The sequence below is a fragment of the Aptenodytes patagonicus genome, chromosome 12, assembly GCF_965638725.1.
Source record: "Aptenodytes patagonicus chromosome 12, bAptPat1.pri.cur, whole genome shotgun sequence".
NCBI classification, from domain to species: Eukaryota; Metazoa; Chordata; class Aves; order Sphenisciformes; family Spheniscidae; genus Aptenodytes; species Aptenodytes patagonicus.
In genome coordinates, this window is record NC_134960.1 from 17,340,530 (window position 1) to 17,359,632 (window position 19,103).

A 19,103-nucleotide genomic window follows, 5' to 3' on the forward strand; every position below is an offset into this window, starting at 1 on the left:
TCTGCCATTGTATGGTGTCTTAGAGAACACTCTCAAATAATATTTTGCAGAAGTAAACACTGAAAATGAATAAATAAAACTAATTTAGATTCTAGCAGAGAAGAACATGTTTTTTGCTAGAGAGGGAAATCTCTAGAATATTTCATGTCTATCATCAGGATGCTTGAGATTTTCTGTTGTAAGACTGTAAGGAGATTTCTGAGAAGCAGCATAGAAAATCCTCTCCCAGAGGCTGAGGCTGATTCCATTTGTGTTCTTGAGTTGATCTCATCCACTTCTCAAATTTTTAAAATTTGGTCAGTTTTCAAATCCTCTGCATTTCTGGAAGATGCCAGGTTCCCAGATAATAAAACTCAAATGGATGAATGAATTCTGTGAATACGGTATTTTCCTTCCACTTGCAGTGCCTTTACCGTTTTCCTCAGACAAATGAAGTAAGAATTTCTCTGAAGATTGCTCTTTGCATCAGCTGTTATAGTCAGATTTTGACATCAATACAGGATGCTAATCAGAGTGAAATCATCAGGGCTTGTAATGGCTGTTAAAATCCAAGAATATCATTAAAATGTTTTACCGTGTATGTAAAACAGCTTAATTAAGCTAATATATTCGTAATTGGTGTGTATTTGTAGACATTTATGCCACCAGCAAACAACAAAACTTGAAAAACTTCACTTTTGTGATGAGTTTAGTAATTTTAACATGTATCTAATGTCAACATGTACTCTACCTGTGTAGGTCAGAAAATGCGGGGCTAGTAGGCTTCAGTTCACTCTGTTTTTTATATATATTTTGTATTTTGGGTTGATTTTGACCTTTTTTTTAATAAGTTTAAGGTTAGTTTGCTAATATGGCTAAAACAAAACTTTAATCAATCAAGCTGGTTTTGTTAAATGTCTTCTACGGAAATTGCACATGATTAAAATTTACATTTTCTTTAAAAGTAACTTTGTTTCATCTAACTGTCATGCTAGAGCTCTTATTTTAAAAAAAAGGCAAAAAATCTCCAGACTGAAGTGCAGTTGAGAAGCTCATTTTTAGGACTGTGCAGTTCATTGCTTTTGACTGAACCACAAAATTTCTGATTACTAGAATAAATATTAGAAGGCAGGTTAAAATATACTCCGAACTAGGAGGGTTCGGGTTAATTTGGTGTTGATGAAAGAGAGCTGACTTTTTTAATGTCAGCCTTTTTATATTCTTTTTAAACATTGCCACTAAATGCTTCGTTTCTTTAGAAGCATCCAGTCGGTGATACTTCTTTACCTGATGTTGTTGGCCACTCTCCCGCTGCTGGCCTGTTTACTGGTTAACCTAGGGGTGAAAGAGAGCACGTCTCCTCCTTCTCGTCATGCTCTGTCTTGCTGTCTAGCTGTTGCTGGTGAAGACGTAGCTCAGTCTTCCGGAAGAAATCAATCACCTTCCTTTAATTGATGAGCTCTAGGAATAAATGTTAAGTAGGGCCCAGTTTTACTTTCTGTAGATGTGTGCATACATCCCATATCCAAAAAAAACTTTAACAGCTAGGTGTGAGACTGGAGAGGGCTGATATAGATAGATGAACCAGATAGATTTAATACTATATGGTCTTTCCTGGCTAATCTGTGAAAGAAGTTGTAATACTTAAAAAAAAAAAAAAATCCAGTTAACATCCTTATTAATAGAAGACACTTAAGGATGTTTTTTATTTAGTGAATGAACTTCCACTGTATAGCTTCATTCTGATAAATGTATAGAGGAAGAAGGGAAAATATAAACTACTTTTGGATGAAATAAAACTACCATTTTAGAAACACAGACCACAGACCTAGTTTCCCTGTGAATTAAGACAATAGTTAAAGAATTGGCAGTTATACTGCCAGCGAATTCAGTCTGTCTTTGTTCTTAATTTTTAGCCCAACGTAACAAAGCTAAAATCACTTTGCTTTTCAAGACCTTTCAAAGCCTTAGAGACCAGTGAATATTTCCCTATATTTTTTTACCGTCCTGTTCATTACTGTAGGAAACAAATACATAAGCAGAAATCAGCCAGCAAGTCTATACTTCCTGAGAACCCATGTGCTTTAAAAGCCTACGAGACTGTCCACTGAGTCATTATTAACTGCTAAAGGTCACATGTTTTGCCATTGTTCCTGAAAGTTGCCTTTAAAGCCAGTGACCTCCTGATTTTGGTGTCGATGCACCCTTTTTTCTTGAATATGGTGAAAAAAGGTAGAAAACAATTACAATGATTATGAGGGCTATCTTGATTTCTGTAGCAGAAATGGAAAACTACCAATCTCACCAAATGTAAAAGTGCAAAACTGGTGACAAGGTTTCATGTTACATCGCTGATAGGTTTGCATTCTTTCAAGTGATCCATATCTGTAAACTCTTTTCCCAAATAAGTGGTTTTTTCCTATGAAATAGGAAACTATATGAAAATTAGAATTAAAAAATCCTATCTCTGTGTAAGACTCACGTATGAGAAAATCAGCTTCATAAGAAAAAACTCCTCTTTTTGAGTAATCGAATGCTCAACTTCAAAGCTCATGCTCTGGTCCTACAAATATAAGGTTAGATACATAATAAAGCAGGTCATGTCATTGGAACTTGTGATGAGCTTTATGTTCATCACATACCTAAGTGATTAATTATTTGGGGCCAAAATAGTAACCTAAAATTTAGAGACCTTTCTTACCTTTGTTTTGTGTATTTCATCCATTTTAACTATATTCAATATGTTCTAGTTAAGTCTTGCTAGATCTGTGCACCAGAGATCTCTGTGTGTAATTCATTAAAAAGGCTTGGCATACAGCGTAGTTAAGAGAAATTAAAAAGGTCTGTTATTTTCAAACTTAATTTAAAAGCTGGGGGGGGTATTTTATTTAACTTATTTTTTTTAATTGCCCTTCTAGGAACAAACTTCACCCTTGCAGAACTAGGAATCTGCGAGCCCTCTCCCCATCGAAGTGGCTACTGCTCAGACATAGGAATACTCCATCAAGGCTATTCCTTGAGCACCGGCTCTGATGCTGACTCAGACACGGAGGGAGGAATGTCTCCAGAGCATGCCATCAGGCTGTGGGGAAGAGGGATCAAATCCAGGCGAAGTTCCGGTCTGTCAAGTCGTGAAAACTCAGCGCTCACGCTTACCGACTCCGACAATGAAAATAAGTCAGATGAGGAAAATGGTAGGCCTTTTTCTTCATTGTATTCTTAATGCACATGTATGAGAACATGATCATACTTAAAAATACATGAGTATTTTTTTAAAGGTGAATTTTTCACTTTTCTTCTCAGTTTGACTAAAGCTGCTTTTTAATGTTGGTTTCGTTTTTTTTAGCATCAGTATCAGGAAGCTCTATTACATGCATATCATATAAAATGATATATATTGTGTTTTATCTTACAATTTACTTTCCACACAATAATCTTTCACAGAAGTTTGTGCTCAGAGTACATTAAATTAAACTTAATGATGAGAAGCAGAAGGAAATTTCTTAAGAGAAATAGTTTCTCGTATGAGATTTTTATACACAGCTTGAAGTAATATTACTAATCTACAATATGCTAGTAGCTGTAACAATGGTGCTACTTTGTAACAATCAGATTTAATTTTGTGTGTTTTTTCATGTTTTTGAAGTTGTAAAAAAATAAAATTAATGTGCTGTTTGTTTATTGGTAAGTATTGGGGGGCTTTTAGAAAGCAAACCTGTGCATCAGACCGCGGCAAAGCACTTCTGTTTAGTATAGTTTATTAAGTTCATAGAAATGAGACTTTAGACAGTGCAACAATCATTTGTGACAAAATACCTAGACATTGGTTGATTCTCAAAGTAAACTGCGTTAAGCCAGCTGTCCTTTCAAATGCATGTAACCCAGATTCATGTTCTTCATATGTATCAGCTAAAAATTTTTACCTGGGGAATTTTCTGTGCTCACATATTTCTAAATTAAACTGAAGAGGAAAAACAGTAAAAATGGATTTGCAGGAATTTGTCCTCCATCCTATAGGGTGATGAAGGTGCAAACTCAGCTTAGTTTAAATATGAACTAAAGGTTTTGATACTTGCCATTCTGAGAAGGTGAAGAGGAATCTCCCTAACCTTATACCCTCAGAGCGACTATTCAGGCAGCTGATACCAGCTAATGAGACCAGCTCTCTGCTATGCATATTACTTGTGATAAAATTTACTTTGTTACATGTTGGGTGCCTCTCAGAAGAGGATATTTTTCAGATGTTTATTTTAGGCTCCTCCCCACACTTACTGACAGTGGTCTCAGTTTCAGCAAAGCCGGTGTGCCAGGCACTAGAAACACAAGCAACTGCTTGTCAAAGCAAACAAGGCAAAACTGAATTACAGTTTTTATATTGATAGAAAAAAGTTCAGAAAAGTGCAACTGATTTTGTTTATAACAGCAGTCTTTTTTTGTTGATTTAAATTGAATCTTCAAGTAATTTCTCCTCTCCCTAGGCATAGCAGGATACATTTCTTCATCAAAACCAAAGAGGAAATGTATATTTACTAATAATGGTGCATAGAAGGAAGCCTGTATTTTAAAAAGAATCAGTGACTGATTAATTGATTTTTCCTTTCTTTTTTTTTTTTTTTTTAAGTAATACCATTCACAGAAAATATGACAACTTCCATTGACTTTAGGATAGTTTTGATAAGGCTACTGTGCATTATTTCAAATAAAAAACCTGCCTAATGAAATTCTGGCATTATGGAACAATTTGGATTCATTTCTGTCGCATGAATTCACTTCTCTGAGGGTGATTGTCTCCATTTCAGTGGAAGCACTGTGCCACACCTTTTGTCTGAGAAAATTTAATCTCAGGACCTACCTTCATACATACCGTTGCAGACATTGATAAAGGAATGAGTCTGCTTGCTTGCATTTCGTTTTCCTCCTTATAATAAGTGAATTATTAAGTAATTGGAAATACAGAGCAGTGAATCCATTTTGAATAGGTAATTTTTCTAACAGTGATGTTAATAAGAGAAAGAAGGACATGATCAAACAGCACGCAAGAAATAAACCAGTATGTGGAATTCATTTTTACTTGGAAAGGTTTTTGTGATAAGGGTTTCTGTATGTTTGGTTGTTTAAAAAACCAAACATGCAAGTATGAAGCAACTATTATATACACAGAGGTGTTAACTTCAGTAAACTTTTTAGTCTTGCTCTCTCACAAATCCTGGTTAGCTCAAAAATCAATGCTTCTTCACATCACTGATTTTATGAAGTTTTGGGATGCATTATCATATAGATTGACAGTTGCCCCACTGGTTCAGCACCACGGTGTGGACACTTACAAAGCCATCATTAATTTCTCATGCTTGTGCCCAGCAGTGGTTTCCTACATAATAAACACTATGTCCTTCAGAAGCAGATCAATAACCCGCTAGGTATTCGTCTTGAAGGGGAAGTAACAAGAATCTACACATCAAGAGAAATTCACTCTCTGATATGGTTTCAGATTTGCAGGTTACTAGCATAAAACAAGACATTTCTTGGTATGAGATTTTGTCCATTTATGCCTGGCAATATTAGAGGGAACTGATGATGCATTGACCACTGAATTTATTTAAAGTACCGTTGAAGCTTCTTCTCCTGATACGGTTCAGCTGTTGTGTAACAAAACAGTAGTTCAACTCCAAAAGGTGATTTATTGGTTTTTTTAATATTGAGATGCTGTCACATTTTATATCATTGTACTTAAAAAAACCACAACAACAACAAACCATACCTCTCACTTTTCTTGTAATGTTAAATCTATTTTGTTGCTTTTAGTACATCTCTAAGTAGCACAGAGGAGGCTTACTCTAAAAATTGCTCTGACAATATGATTTTGTTCCCATTGAAATCTATTCACAAAGCTTATGACCATTTTCTGCACTTCTAGATTTAGTATGATTTAATTTTATCATAAATTAGAATTCTGTGAACCTTGAAATATTAGCAGGTTTGAAATGCTTATAGATAAATTGAAATAATGGAAACTCATTTAAATTCAGTGTTTTACTTGGTGTACTAAAATCGTTCCTAACAAAACACCTTATTGACAATCCAGTTTGAAGAGCACCACTTTTATATTCACAAGTCTGATTAGGCTCTAAATTCTTATCATAGCTCGCAGCTTTTACTGCTGTCTCGATCTGGCCATCTCTTCTTTAGACGTGGTAATGTGAATATATAACAGCAAATCTGTCACCAAATTGTAACTCAACATGATGTATTGAGTTGTGAGATTTAAGTAAATTAATCTTTTTGTGATACATACAAATGTAAAAAGTCAATTGGAAATATAGCTCACCTCTGATGTCATGTGCCAGCTTTGTAGAGAGAATTATTTGCAGGGACCCACAGGTACGGAGTATAGGGGATATACCGCAGCGTTCCTGAATGCTTATTTTTTCTTTCCTTTTATTAAATCTCATAACTGTTTATTCCAGAACATCACAAAAAACTTTTCTAAAGTAGCGTTTGTCATCAGTTGTCATGTGTTCTTTCCTAAGCCTTCAGTATTCCTATTTCCAGAGTAAAGCTTAGGTGCTGATTATGTTTAGGTAGTGACCTTGAAGCAAGTACTCTTCCAGGGCTATTTTTTTTTCTTTTTTAAAAGTAGAGCGGTTGTTCTTTTTTTTTATGTTGAGTTGAAAATTATGTTCTTCTCAAAAATATAAAACCCGTTGTAAAATAAAGTAACTTTCAATTTAAAAATCCATGAAAACGGAATGGTCATAATTAAAGAGGATTGATGTACAGAATGCTTTTGCAACAGATCTGCAATCTTCTCTTTTCTTCGCTTCACTGTTATTGAATGACCAGTTACAGGCTGTTAGGGAGGCGACTAAACTCAACCGACATTAGACAGATGAGAGTGAAAAGCTGAACAAACCTGTAATACAGAAGAGAAAACATAATCCTAGGTAGAAGAAAGGAGAACGGAAAAGTAGCATGTAAACTCAGAGCAGATCTCAGTAATATGTCAGAGTGCTGAAATGAACTAACAGACCCAAAGAGAATCCACAAAGGAGGGCTTTCAGTTTGATATGAATTTAGATCATGTCAATTCTCCTGTTGTAAAAGAGAAAACATCTGGAATGGTGTTGGTGACTTTTTTTTTTTTTTGGTAGAAGGTTGTTACCTTGACACTTTTTGTATTACTACCATTATTGTATATAATGGATAACATCACTGGTAGAATGGGACATAACAGAAAATGTTTATCATGAGGTTTCTACTCTGATATTGTAATATCAAACACTTGAGATGTTTCTGGTTTACATTTGTGTGTCAGAAAAGAAAAAAAGCGTCTCTTGGGGGAGGAGGAGAACTTCCAGGACTGAAACCATGTTATTAAAATAATGTCAGACCAAAAAAGATGATCCAGGAATGCTTTTATCTTACTAGTAGTGATTCTGAGTTGAGTGGCAAGACAAGAATGAACGGGAAGAAATAAAGCAACCTCAAACTTCAACAAAACAAGGGAAATAGTTCAAGGTCATACTGTGGCAATCTGTGTGTATGGTTTAAAGAAATCCGCAATAAAACACTGTGATTTTGGTAGCTCTTTTTTAGTCAGTGCCTAAGAAAAGCAAATAATTTTGAATGTACGGAACCGTTTCTGTGTTGATAGCCCAGCTGTGCCTGGTGAGGTGTGGAAAAGTGGTGCATTATTGGAATGAAGCTGGAGAGTCCTGATGTTGAATCCGGTAGTGCCATGCACTTTCCCTTCCCTCACTTCATCTCCCTTTCTTCCTGGAGAAGATCTTCCCTACTCCACTGGAGCCAGGCTGCCTCCAGCATCGGGTGTGAGGATTTGAGTCACATGGAAAGGTTTTGTAGGATGCTTCCCAGATATTTTCAGGTTCAATATCCATCAGTATTTGCTATGCTAGACATATTGGTGACAATGAATTCTATTCTTTTTTCCGCATTACTTTGGTGGTGTTTTTTATTGTAGTAATTAAAAGTTTGAATACTAGACAATACCATGTGTGCATATCACTTATTACAGAAAAATAGAGTACCGTGAATAAAGTAAAATGAAGTTGGGAAAATTGTCAGATAAAATATGAAAAACTGTATTTATGTGTTGTACTTCTGATTGAATCTTATGACAAAATAGGGAAATTATATTTTCCTTTTTTTTCCCCCCTGCTATGAAGTTTTCAGTGGTGATTTCATATAGTAATTTCTCAAATGCATATGTAAAGTAAATCTTAAAAAAACAAACAAAAACCACCCCATAATTCAAACTGACCTCATATTTTACTATTGCTTCAATTTTATGAGCGTTACAGTCTGGGCTTTTCCTGGGATATTGTTGAATGACAGACTTAGACTTACAATGGAAAAGAAAAGATATTACCCCATCAGAGGAGTATACAGAGAGGCACCAGACCATCAGATGACAGCTGAGGAGTTTATTTTCTTGTTTTTACTGTTTTAATTTTGGCATGTTGTTCTCAATATTTTATTACTTCAATTTTTATTCAGCTTTCTATTTCACACTTCATAATTTGCAGAAAAGGTTATGGTGAAACTGTGATTCTACTCCTGAGAAGATTTTGATTTTGTTGTACGCATGCTAATGTCTCTGAGTGGTAAAACCAGTTTGAAAGTAGAAGGTTTTAACCTTCCTGGTGACAGAATTCTGTTTGGATTAAAAAAGTTAGAGATTAAGCTTGCTTCCTAAATATTCCCACTAAGAAATACTCTTTTTCACCTATGGGAAGTACTTTCCTTGTTAAAATGGGGTGTTTAAACTGTGGTGATACAGTTGGAGCAGATCTGTCTAGTCTTGGGGAAAAAAAGATAATATGCCCTTATTATTTTGAGATAGTATATCTATGTTTTGTGTACAAGAAGCAGGGAACCTGTAGACTTACTCTATATTGCATAGTAGAGTGCTAATTTCAGCTGTTAGTACTGTCTGGGAACGTTGTGCCTATTTCCCTCCCAGATCGACCCACGTAGCTTGGAAACAGCAGGAGGGACAGATATGAAAGAGAAGAGAGGGAGAGCTGCCACAGTTGTACGATCTGTTCATAACTGAGAAAGTGTCCAGATGATCCTAAAGAAATGATAAGATTTAAATGAAATGTCATATACTCAGAAAATGGAATCGCATACGTCATACATCAACTAGACTTCTTAAGAGGAGTGCTAGGGAGGTTAGCTCATGCATGGGCATACTTCGTCTCTTCTTTAGGAAGGCTTGTAAAGTACTTTGTAAATGACAAATTTAGAAAGTCATTAAGCAGAGTATCAAAGCTCGGTTGCTTAAGTGGATCCAATTTTGATGTGCTCTCAAAACCTGAGGGCACTTCTGATAGGAAGCGGTTTCCTAATGAGGGAATTCACTAGCAGGAACGACTTTTAAAGACTTAACTACACATCAACTACAATTTTGTCCAGGTAAATGGCTTATGCATTCAGTGCAGGGGGAGGCTAGATGATGGGGTTAAGGACAAAAAATGAATATGTAGTACTGGTAAAATTTAAAGCCTTGTGGAAGACAAGAATATGAAATGTCAGTATATAAAAACTTAAACATTTGTTACAATTTTAATATAACCCAATAACACTAGTGTAGGTCGGCAGGGTGATGCAATGGAAGTAGTGCTAAACATACAGGTATATTGAAAGAGCGAAAGAAGTACTATCTGGAACACAGTGTTTGGTGATATTCTAGAGAATAAGGATGCAGATGTGGCAAGAGTGACAGCTCTGCTTAGGTGGCCTAAAAGGGTAAAAAAAATGCCATCTTGACATTCAGTTGCTTGTAGCTGGCATTCAGCAATTTGGCAGCCATTAGATTTTTCCATTCAGTTCAGTGTTGACTAGAGACATGTACACCAGGATATCAGGTTTCATTCTCCCAGACAAATATGTATTTCTAGCCCTCATGATTATAGAAGAAATGGATGGAGTGGTGAGGTCTTACGCCATGGGTGTCTGTAATCTTCTTGCCTATTCATTTCAGTCAGGGCTTCAGTGTCTGTAAAATTTGTAAATTGTTATTTCTCTGAGGTGTCGGTGATTTCAGTACCTCTGCCACAGTCTATGCCACGCTCTGGCTGCTGGGCCTTGACCATTGTGCTTTTTGTCCATGTACCATAGGAGAAACTGGCTGAAGTTGTGTCCTGTTTTGCAGTCTGTCTCTTCAGAGTGACTTTTTTGGATTATATGAATGACCCCTACATAATTGCATGAACCAAGGCAACCAGGAATTGAGACCTGGGAGATGAAATCCAGTATTTAGCCAGGAAACTGAGGAAAACAGAAATATAGGCTGGTGAATTAAGGCTACCTGGAAAAAGCTGCAGCAGCTGTGTTCATAAAGTGCTGAGGCTGGCTGTGATCTTCCTTTTTCCTGAATTCATAGGGAAAGAGCTTTTGCGTGCAGCTGTATCTACATCATTGTGTGAAGGTCACAACATGGAGAGCTTTTTAAAAAAACTCTCAAAATAACCATGAGATTTTTCAATTAATATTTTAATTATGAGCCTTTCCATCTACTAAAGAGAAATGATGAAACTATGTTTAACAAGAACTCCATTACAGCACATCATTCAGTTTGTCAATTATTAGTTTTAGTAAAGCAAACTTAGATGATATAGGTCACCCTGGTAAGCAAGCAGCAGCGCCTTTGTTCAAAGTATAACTGAGTTAGAATAATGCCTTTTTATACTTTTCTATAACAGAGATGTGTATCTGATAAAGTTAATCCACCTTGGTAATAAATGCATTGTGAGTGGCTGATGAGTGATAAAACCTTCACAGGAAGGTTTGCCTGTACATGGTGTTTAACAAAATTTATCATGGTGAAACAAAAAAAAAAAAGTATTTCACATTTCCCTTGTAAACTGAAGCACACATCACAGGAAACCATACAGTGAATTTATTTTCTGTCTTTCCTTTCAAAGACACTAAAATTTTACCAAAAGCCTCCTCTAATTTTGTCAAGCCAGATACTGGCACCTTTGCTCATGTAGCATATCCCACTATTAATAATCTTCCTAATTACAAAGACTTGCATATTTCACTGATTAGTGCATAATTAGGTCAAGTTACCTACTGTTTGTTCTAGTCAACCCTTCATTTATGAAATTTGGCCTGAGTCTGACCAGTGAACTCTGTTTGATAGTACAGTGAATGCCTATTTACCATACATGTAAAGCTACACACGTATATGGCTGTTTAAATATTATTACTGTTTCTAAATATTTCATTTGATATGCTTTGTGTTTACACTCTGCACACTGTTCTTTTCAAGTAATCTGGCAGCTTGTTGAAGACAATGTATTTGAACTGATTGTTAACGTGATGTTGAAATATAAGTCTATTCAGGTAGAATAGAATTCATCTTCAGTTAGAAAATGGATAGGAAACTATACCTTAGCTCTTTTAGTGCCAAAGTTTTAATATGTATATATTAGAATAAGCAGAACTTGTTGAAAACTAAATAATCCCATAATTACTGAGTTTCAAGAGAGATTATTATTACTTTACTCTCTTTTATTAAAAAACTTTTTTACTTAGTTCTCAAGTAGTAAATGATGAAGATGTGCCAAAGAGGAGAGGAAACCTAATTCATGAGCCCAAGTTTTATGTTTTTACCCCTAAAGGTTTTTTGTGACTCAACTTTTTGCAGAAGCTCCTGGCAGAATTGGACTACTTCTGTCAGGTACTATAGGAGCAATCTGGTAATCAACTGTTTACTTTTAATTTCACCACATTTCACATGGATTAAAGGCAACTTTGTGCTTGATTTAAGCTTTTACACATTCTATGACAGTCTCCTTCCTTGACATTGATAAGGGAAATACTTTTATATATTCATTCAGTCTTTCTGTAGCATTTGAAATTGCTGACTCTCTGACATTCTTGCTTTAAGAAGCTATGGGGATGATTGGCAATGCTTCAGAAAGGCTGAAGTTCTGCCTCTCGAATCAAGTGAAGGATTTCTTATGAGCAGCTGTTTGTCCACTTCCAAAACACTCGCCTGTCAAGTCTTTGGCTCACAGACCTCTCATCAATGTTCTTCAGCATCTGAAAAGCTGTTGGTAGCACTACAGAGATCATGCTGAAATCTTAACCATATGTGAACATGAAATACTATCTATGATAAAAATGGAGGACTGTTTTTTCAATTTATAGTTTGTCTATCTGATGGTTAAAGAACATCGGATTAGACTAGAACCCATAAAAAGAAGATACAATGGTACCGGAGAGATGGAAGTATTTTGAAGAACTTGCCTTTTCAGTAAAGTTGCCTGCTGTTGAAGGCTAGTTATCATTGTTCTTAAAAATAACCGCCTACGTTTTGCAACTTGCTGTAGGAATGCTTTTCATGTAATAGATTTACGTGAAGCAAGAGCTTTAAATGTTTTTCCAGCCTGAATAATTTATCTCATTATAATGTGTTACTGTCTGTCACCAGAGGGTGCCATTGCTGTGATCTTCCACATTCTTGTGCTAAAACCCACTGAATTTTGGAAGAGGTACTGCTTCTAAATAGTATCTCTTCCTTTAGTTGTGTAAAGCAATGGCAAGAAAAAAGTGGCCATATGGAGAGTAATTTGGACAACTGGCAGCAGAGCTGTGTGTAGATTCAATTCTTCAGGTGCTGTTGCTCTCAGGAAATCAAGCAGTAGTTGGAACAACCAAGTCCTAAAAAGGGGCTGTTTCCTGGTTATCCACTTGGGTTTGTTATGTAAATACATTTAACTAACACTGCTTACACTATAGTTGTGTACAAACTCTACATCTCTCATTTCTTAGCAAGAAAATCACCTCAAGTTTCTAGATAGTACTGTGCAGCAGAACAATGCTGGTGTCAGAAAAGAGGCAGTTTTATTTGTGAATGAAGTCGCAGAAAGAGGTATAGTTACTACAAAATAAGTTGCTGATACACTCTGTGCTAGCTCCTCAAGGCACCCAGTTCAAGGTCCCTTTCCTAATATTAAAAATGCTGTAAGAGCCTTAGGCTTGTATGTACTATCTGTCCACCTAAGTCTGTGGTTGCACAGTGATTATCCATCTGTGATCAGGTGATGGAGTCTGAGAGAGATTTACACAAGCCAGACTCTAAGAAACTTAGTTGGTTCATGAAATATATCACAGTTCATTCACAGAGTATATCAGACTGTATTTAGATGCAATATGAACTCATATTTATACCTTCCATCCTTTGATATTTTCTCTGTGCTCCCAAATACACAATGCAGCTGTCCAGGTAAATGAAATAAAAGTATGAACTTATCAAGCTGCTTCTTCTATAGGCTAAGATGGAAGAGGAAATTTTGGTAGGTTTTTTACTTTTAAATTATTAAGAACCATGCTGGTATTATTGAGGGCCTTCAAATAACATCCCTCTGGGACAGATTTTACAGCTGAGCAACAATTCAGTGGAAAGGATGGCTTTTGTGATTTCTGAAGTTATAAATATCTCAGAAGTTGCTGACTGTTCAGGTTGTTCTAAGGCTTTCCAGCAGCGCGTTGCTGATACAGAAAGGAAGACCGTTCAGTTGATGAAATTGGATTTGCCAGGAAGTTCAAGACGCCTATGGAAACTGATGCTTCCTTGCCATGTTTGCCCTATTGAAACTGAGATACCATCTTGTAAGAAGGCATAATATCATTCAATTATAACAACATGCCTGTAGGCAAGGCACAATATGTGAGCATCATTTGTTTGCTTAGAGCCATGACTGTCATTCAGAAATACTGAAAGGTAGCAGTTGGATTTTTTCACACAAATGGTTAAGGGACTTTTCTCAACATCAAATTAGTGTTCAAGAGTGAAAATATAGCTTCTGTTTCCTCAGATGCTGAGCTGTAAGAATGAGTAATCATGATTCTTGGGGGAAAAAATGTTTGGGGTTTTTTTTAAAAACTTGAGTGGTACTAGATAAGAAATGGGTTTCTCAGTTTTCCATAGAACACTTCTATTTAGTAAAGTTGAAATAAGATGAATTACAGTGAAGTTACTCTTTTTTCCAGTTTTCTTTTGAAAGAGGGGAATTATTTTTGAGGAGTCATATGCTATTTTTGTACCTCCCACATAATACTATCGCTTTAAGCTGTATTACACAGTATGAATAAGGACAAAACAAGGGAATGGATATAATTGCTTAACAGAGTGGAGTTTGTCTTTTGTAGCTCTTTTTTTTTTTTCTTTTCCTTTTTAAACTTCTTTTTGCGAAGTAAAACACAACATCAGTAACACTTGTGCTAAAAAGTTGTTTCTGAATAGGTTTGTACAATGCATAGAAAGAAGGTGTGGGGTAGGAAGGATTAGGTAAAGGCTAAGACTGTGACCTCCAGTGTGAACTAGTGGGTGAGAACAAGTAGTGGGACATGAGGTGCAAAGGAAAGAGGAGTCCAAGGAGGCTGCAGAGAACTCATCAAATGCTTAGGTTTAGGACAGCCAATGAAACAACACACCTGTGCAAGGAAGTAGTAATCTGCCCATCAAAAATGTTTTTACTAACCATGTGTGTGTGCTGTTTTTCAAAAGCATGCTATAGCAATGCAGAGAATAAGTTTTGATGGTTTTCATCTGTATATAAATGCTGATATTCACTTTAATAACTTCTTTTACTATAGCAAACCTTCTAAGCTGTTGGCCTTGAGGGTTTAATATGTCAGTGAACGCCACAAGATTGCTAGGAATTGAATACTTGTATTTGTGTTACATGTTTGTGAACAAGATACAACTATTTGGAGTTTTATTTTCTTTCTCATTTTTATGCATTTTATAGTTATTTTTAAAGCTAACAATATATGTAAATAATTCAGTTCATTTCCTTCCTTTGCAGAGTTCTCTACATTTTCAGTATTAAATAGTGAAATAATAAACGTTATCTGCCCAGTCCTGTCAATATATTCCTGGGTAGCTGTTCAAAGACTCCTTGAGTCTTGATCATCTAGATTAATTTGCCAGCTCTAATTTTCTGCATAATTACTGCATATTTCAAGACCACTTCTACTGTGATACTCAGCCAGTTTTTATTCTTTGGGATACTTTATTTCTTGACCTATAATTTGACTTCCCTAAGAGTATCTGAAAGATGGGCACCCGTATTCAGTTTAATCCTAAATTTTGGGACTGGATCACGCTCCAAGCCTGTCCTCTGTCTGTCTCAATCAGGACTCATTGTCCTCTCCTCTGTGGACTCTCTATTTGTGGACTTAATGTCCTTACCCAGAAGTAAGGACATTCTATACATAATGGAGTACTGTATCGGCTCTCTTAGGTGACAGAATGCCATCTAATCTTTTCAAATGAACGTTTCTATTAATTTAAAAGCAGAATTTCTCCTATGTTTTCAGATTTCTGGGTGGTTTGAATTAATTCATTACATTTTACTTCCATAGATATCAGGACAGATGAAGGCAGCCTGGTGTGATTACAATTATGATATTTTGTGTGGCGCTTTTTTTTTTTCCAAGAGAAAAAGATAAATAAGAGGCCTATGATAAATGTTAGAAGACGGACCTATAACCACAGCAGGCAGACATTAATAATCAGTGTTTTCTCTCTTATCCTCAGTCCAGCTGTTTTGCTAAAGATCCTGAGAAAACATGCCGGGAGCAATCAGTACTGCAGCACTTTAACTTGAAGGCTGGAGTTATGGGGGAAGGATTTGAACATAATTCTGAGGACTTCACAGTCAGCATCATTAAGAAAAATAATTGTACATGGTGAAGTGTAAAGCAGGTAGACCAGATAGCTGTATGCTTTCTATGGCTTTGGTCAATCCCCTGATAATTTATATTAACCTTTCATTTTTTAGGTATTTTATTTTTTTATTGGTATTTTTCACCATATTTTTCTCCCATCATTTTCAGTCTGGTAAAAATATTATGGCATTTGCTAGTCTTTGCCTGAAAGACCATCTATTCTTCCTTTCTGCATTTTTTTTTTTAAGACAACACAGTGCCTTGAGCATAGGACTTTAATGTGGTTCCAGATAATCTCCTAGTTTTGTTTGACACATGATGGCTTAAAAGCACTCTTTATAAAGCAGAATATTACAGTATGAATGTGCAAAGTGAGGGTTATTTTTTTTTCCATGTATGATGAATTCTTTGCATGGCTTAAAAAAAACCGGAGGAACAGATCATCTTACAGAAATAATGATCATCTTACAGAAGCAATCTGAAGAAATCAATATTTTTTTTTCTCTACTTTTGTCCCTCCTCATTTGAGTCTAGTTCACGAAATAACTGCATGTTGGAAATGCTTCAAAACACTTCTGTGATGATAAATTTTGACACTTTTTCAAATATTGGCTTTGTATATTTCCTTTTTGTTAGTCTCCTTGTGCCATATGTACTGCAATAGAACTCTCATTTTTCTTAGCGTGAAAGAAACGGGTTTTTTAACAAACAAAAACTTTTCAAGCTATTTTAAATGTGATTTGAAGCTCCTAAAGTCTTATTTGAGCTCTGCTGTTATGTCTCAGAGGAGTAGAACATACGTGACAACTTCTCCAGAAAGATCCTCTCAAAAGAACATATTAAAGATGAAATATAAGGATTTTTAGATCAAAAGCTTAATGATTTTTTAAATTCTTTACTATGTGATAAATTAATCAGAAGGTATTATAAAGATGTACAAACTTGCACAAGAAGAGAGAAGAGAAAGTAGACAGTGACTTTGAAATTAATATAGGCACAGAACTAAAGACATACTTTCAGAAGTTTGTTATAAACCAACTGACAAGGACTGTAGCATATGCACTTGTTAGAAATCTGAACTGTGTCAAGGTGAGTGTGATGAGAAAAATTATTGATATGATCACAAACACCTTATTTTATCAGATATTTTATTGTATTTACAGAGATGCTAAAACGCTCTGACATTAGATAATCGGGAGTAATGCAATGACTATTCAGAAGCCCAGCATTAGCCTTTGGTGTCACTCAAGTCTTCCTATGCAATGTAAGCTGTATACCAAGCAGGGTGAATAAAATTATACCTTCTTGTAATTTCTTTAAGGAAAAAAAAAAAGTGATTCTTAAAACTGAATGTAATTAGCTAATATATATCAGTATGGACATAAGTTGCATATTTCCGACAGGAATTCTAACCAACAGAGTTGACTCTAATTATGAAAAAATTCTGCTATTTAATAAAAGCCCAACAGACTTTCATAGCAATGAGACATATGTATCCAAAGGCAGATGCTGGACCAAAACACCTAATATGATGATAATTTCCGTTTCACATTTCTTTTGTGAGCACGTATATGACTCATTCATGCTGAAAATGCATTTGTGAATGGATTTATCATTTGGGTAGTTAATAATTTTTGCATCAGAATACAAACATAGTGCAACCTGTTCTAACAGATCAGCTGTGACAAAAGCTAGCAGCAGGAAAGGAGAGTTTGCATTGTAGCTTTCCATATGAGGTTCATAGATAAGCCTTACCTGCCTGTCCCCCCAAAAGAAAGATACACTGTAATTAAATTTATAGTCTTCATTGCAGTTTATCTAATTTTTCAAGATCTGTTTTACTTATTTACGGAAGGCAAGGTAAATTCCACAACTCTGTGACCTGTTATGATGCTTATGTAACCACAGTATGTTGTAATCAGGTTTAGTAAATCTTAACATTCAAAGGCATTTTGCAAGAATTAGAAACAAAAAGCTTGGTTCTGCAAGTCCATTTAAGTTTTAATTAAATAATACTAATGGCATTTTAAGAAGGATTTTGAGAAATAATCAGAGAGTAACTTCATTATTATGATTTATCAATAATAAGGAAGGAAAGTTCTGGGTTGCATACATACAAATTGTGAATTTATGTCAATGCTATTAATATGTGATGATTGTAGATATGGTACCTAGAATAAACATGCACAGTTCTAGCAGTGCTGAGTGTACTAACGTGTAGTCCATGCTCCATTTATTTGCGCACTAAAAGTATTCATCAGTCTGGGAAATGGTTGCAAACCTGATGAAATTAGTTCTGTACACTGATGGTCTCAAAATACTTGACTTATCTTTTAAAGAGTTTCTGAAGTCTGAGGAATTAAAATGACAGAGGCAACATTTTTTACAGACTTCTTCTTATGCTGTTGAAACATAAAGTTCAATAAGTGAATTCTGGTAATTTTGTACAAGAATTTCTATGAAAGATCCATCCCGTTAGGTAAATTCATTTCAGCTGCTATTATGAAAGAGATAATATAAAGCCCTTGCCAAGAAGCCTTTATTTAGCAATAGCAAGATCGTCAGGCAGGTTGAACACGTGCTTGAGTACTGGTTCATACTCTAAATCAAATATTTGGAAGAAAAATTATCTCATGGTAATTTTGTTACATCAGAATTGTTATCTATCACCCAGGCATAGTCTCACATGGGACCATAACAGGCAGCAGGTGAACTGCGTTCATACCATGTGCTTGATTCGAACCTAAAGCAGTGTCTAGTGAGGCTCCGAGCATCCCTGCTTTTTATGTCCCCATTAAGGATGCCCTTTGATGGGGTGATGGTATTGCACAGCCCTTCGGCTGAGGCTCTCCCAGCGTTCCGCTGCACCTTGTCTCTTTTTATCTTCTTCTGCATTAGAAGAGAGGTACCCGCACAGCCTGTACCGGTTTGAGCTGAGCTGCCTCGTGTTAGTGTGCGGTGACCATCACTTCCCACCTGCGACTGCTGAACTCCCGATGCAAACAGCCCTCTGTGTTAAAACTGAATGTCAGCTGAAGGATGTTTATTTACCAGTTGGGAGAGTGTTTGAAAGACCAGCTAGTCTGAAAGTTCAAAACAAGACTCTACTGGATTGTTATTCATTAACAATAAACATGTAGTTCTTGGTCATGCTTCACTACATACTTGCAGAGCTGGTGCTCACCAGTCTCACGCTGAGCCGGCTGTGCACGTGCAGCACCCAGGGCTGAGCCTGTGGCTGAGCTCCCCCACGCTCTCCGCTGCCGAGGGCGGGCCACCGGCTGCAGAGATCTTGCGAGTGAGGAGCTGGAACCAAAGCGAGTAACTTTGCCTTCCCCATTTTTCCTCACTCTTCCTCAGTGTTTTTATGCTGCTTGTCCTCCTCCCCCAAAAGCAAGGATCTCATTTGCTCCCAG

At 36.1% G+C, this 19,103-nt stretch overlaps 1 protein-coding gene across 9 annotated transcripts in view; it reads left to right on the forward strand.

The window, feature by feature from the left end:
• The window catches only part of TENM2 (teneurin transmembrane protein 2), a 763,074-nt gene that overhangs the window by 244,667 nt on the left and 499,304 nt on the right, over window positions 1-19,103 (forward strand). For all 9 annotated transcript variants that reach the window (XM_076350345.1, XM_076350344.1, XM_076350347.1 and 6 more), the window contains exon 4: window positions 2,898-3,173. In XM_076350345.1, coding sequence (XP_076206460.1) covers window positions 2,898-3,173 — 276 coding nt within the window. The remainder of the gene's footprint in view (window positions 1-2,897; window positions 3,174-19,103) is intronic.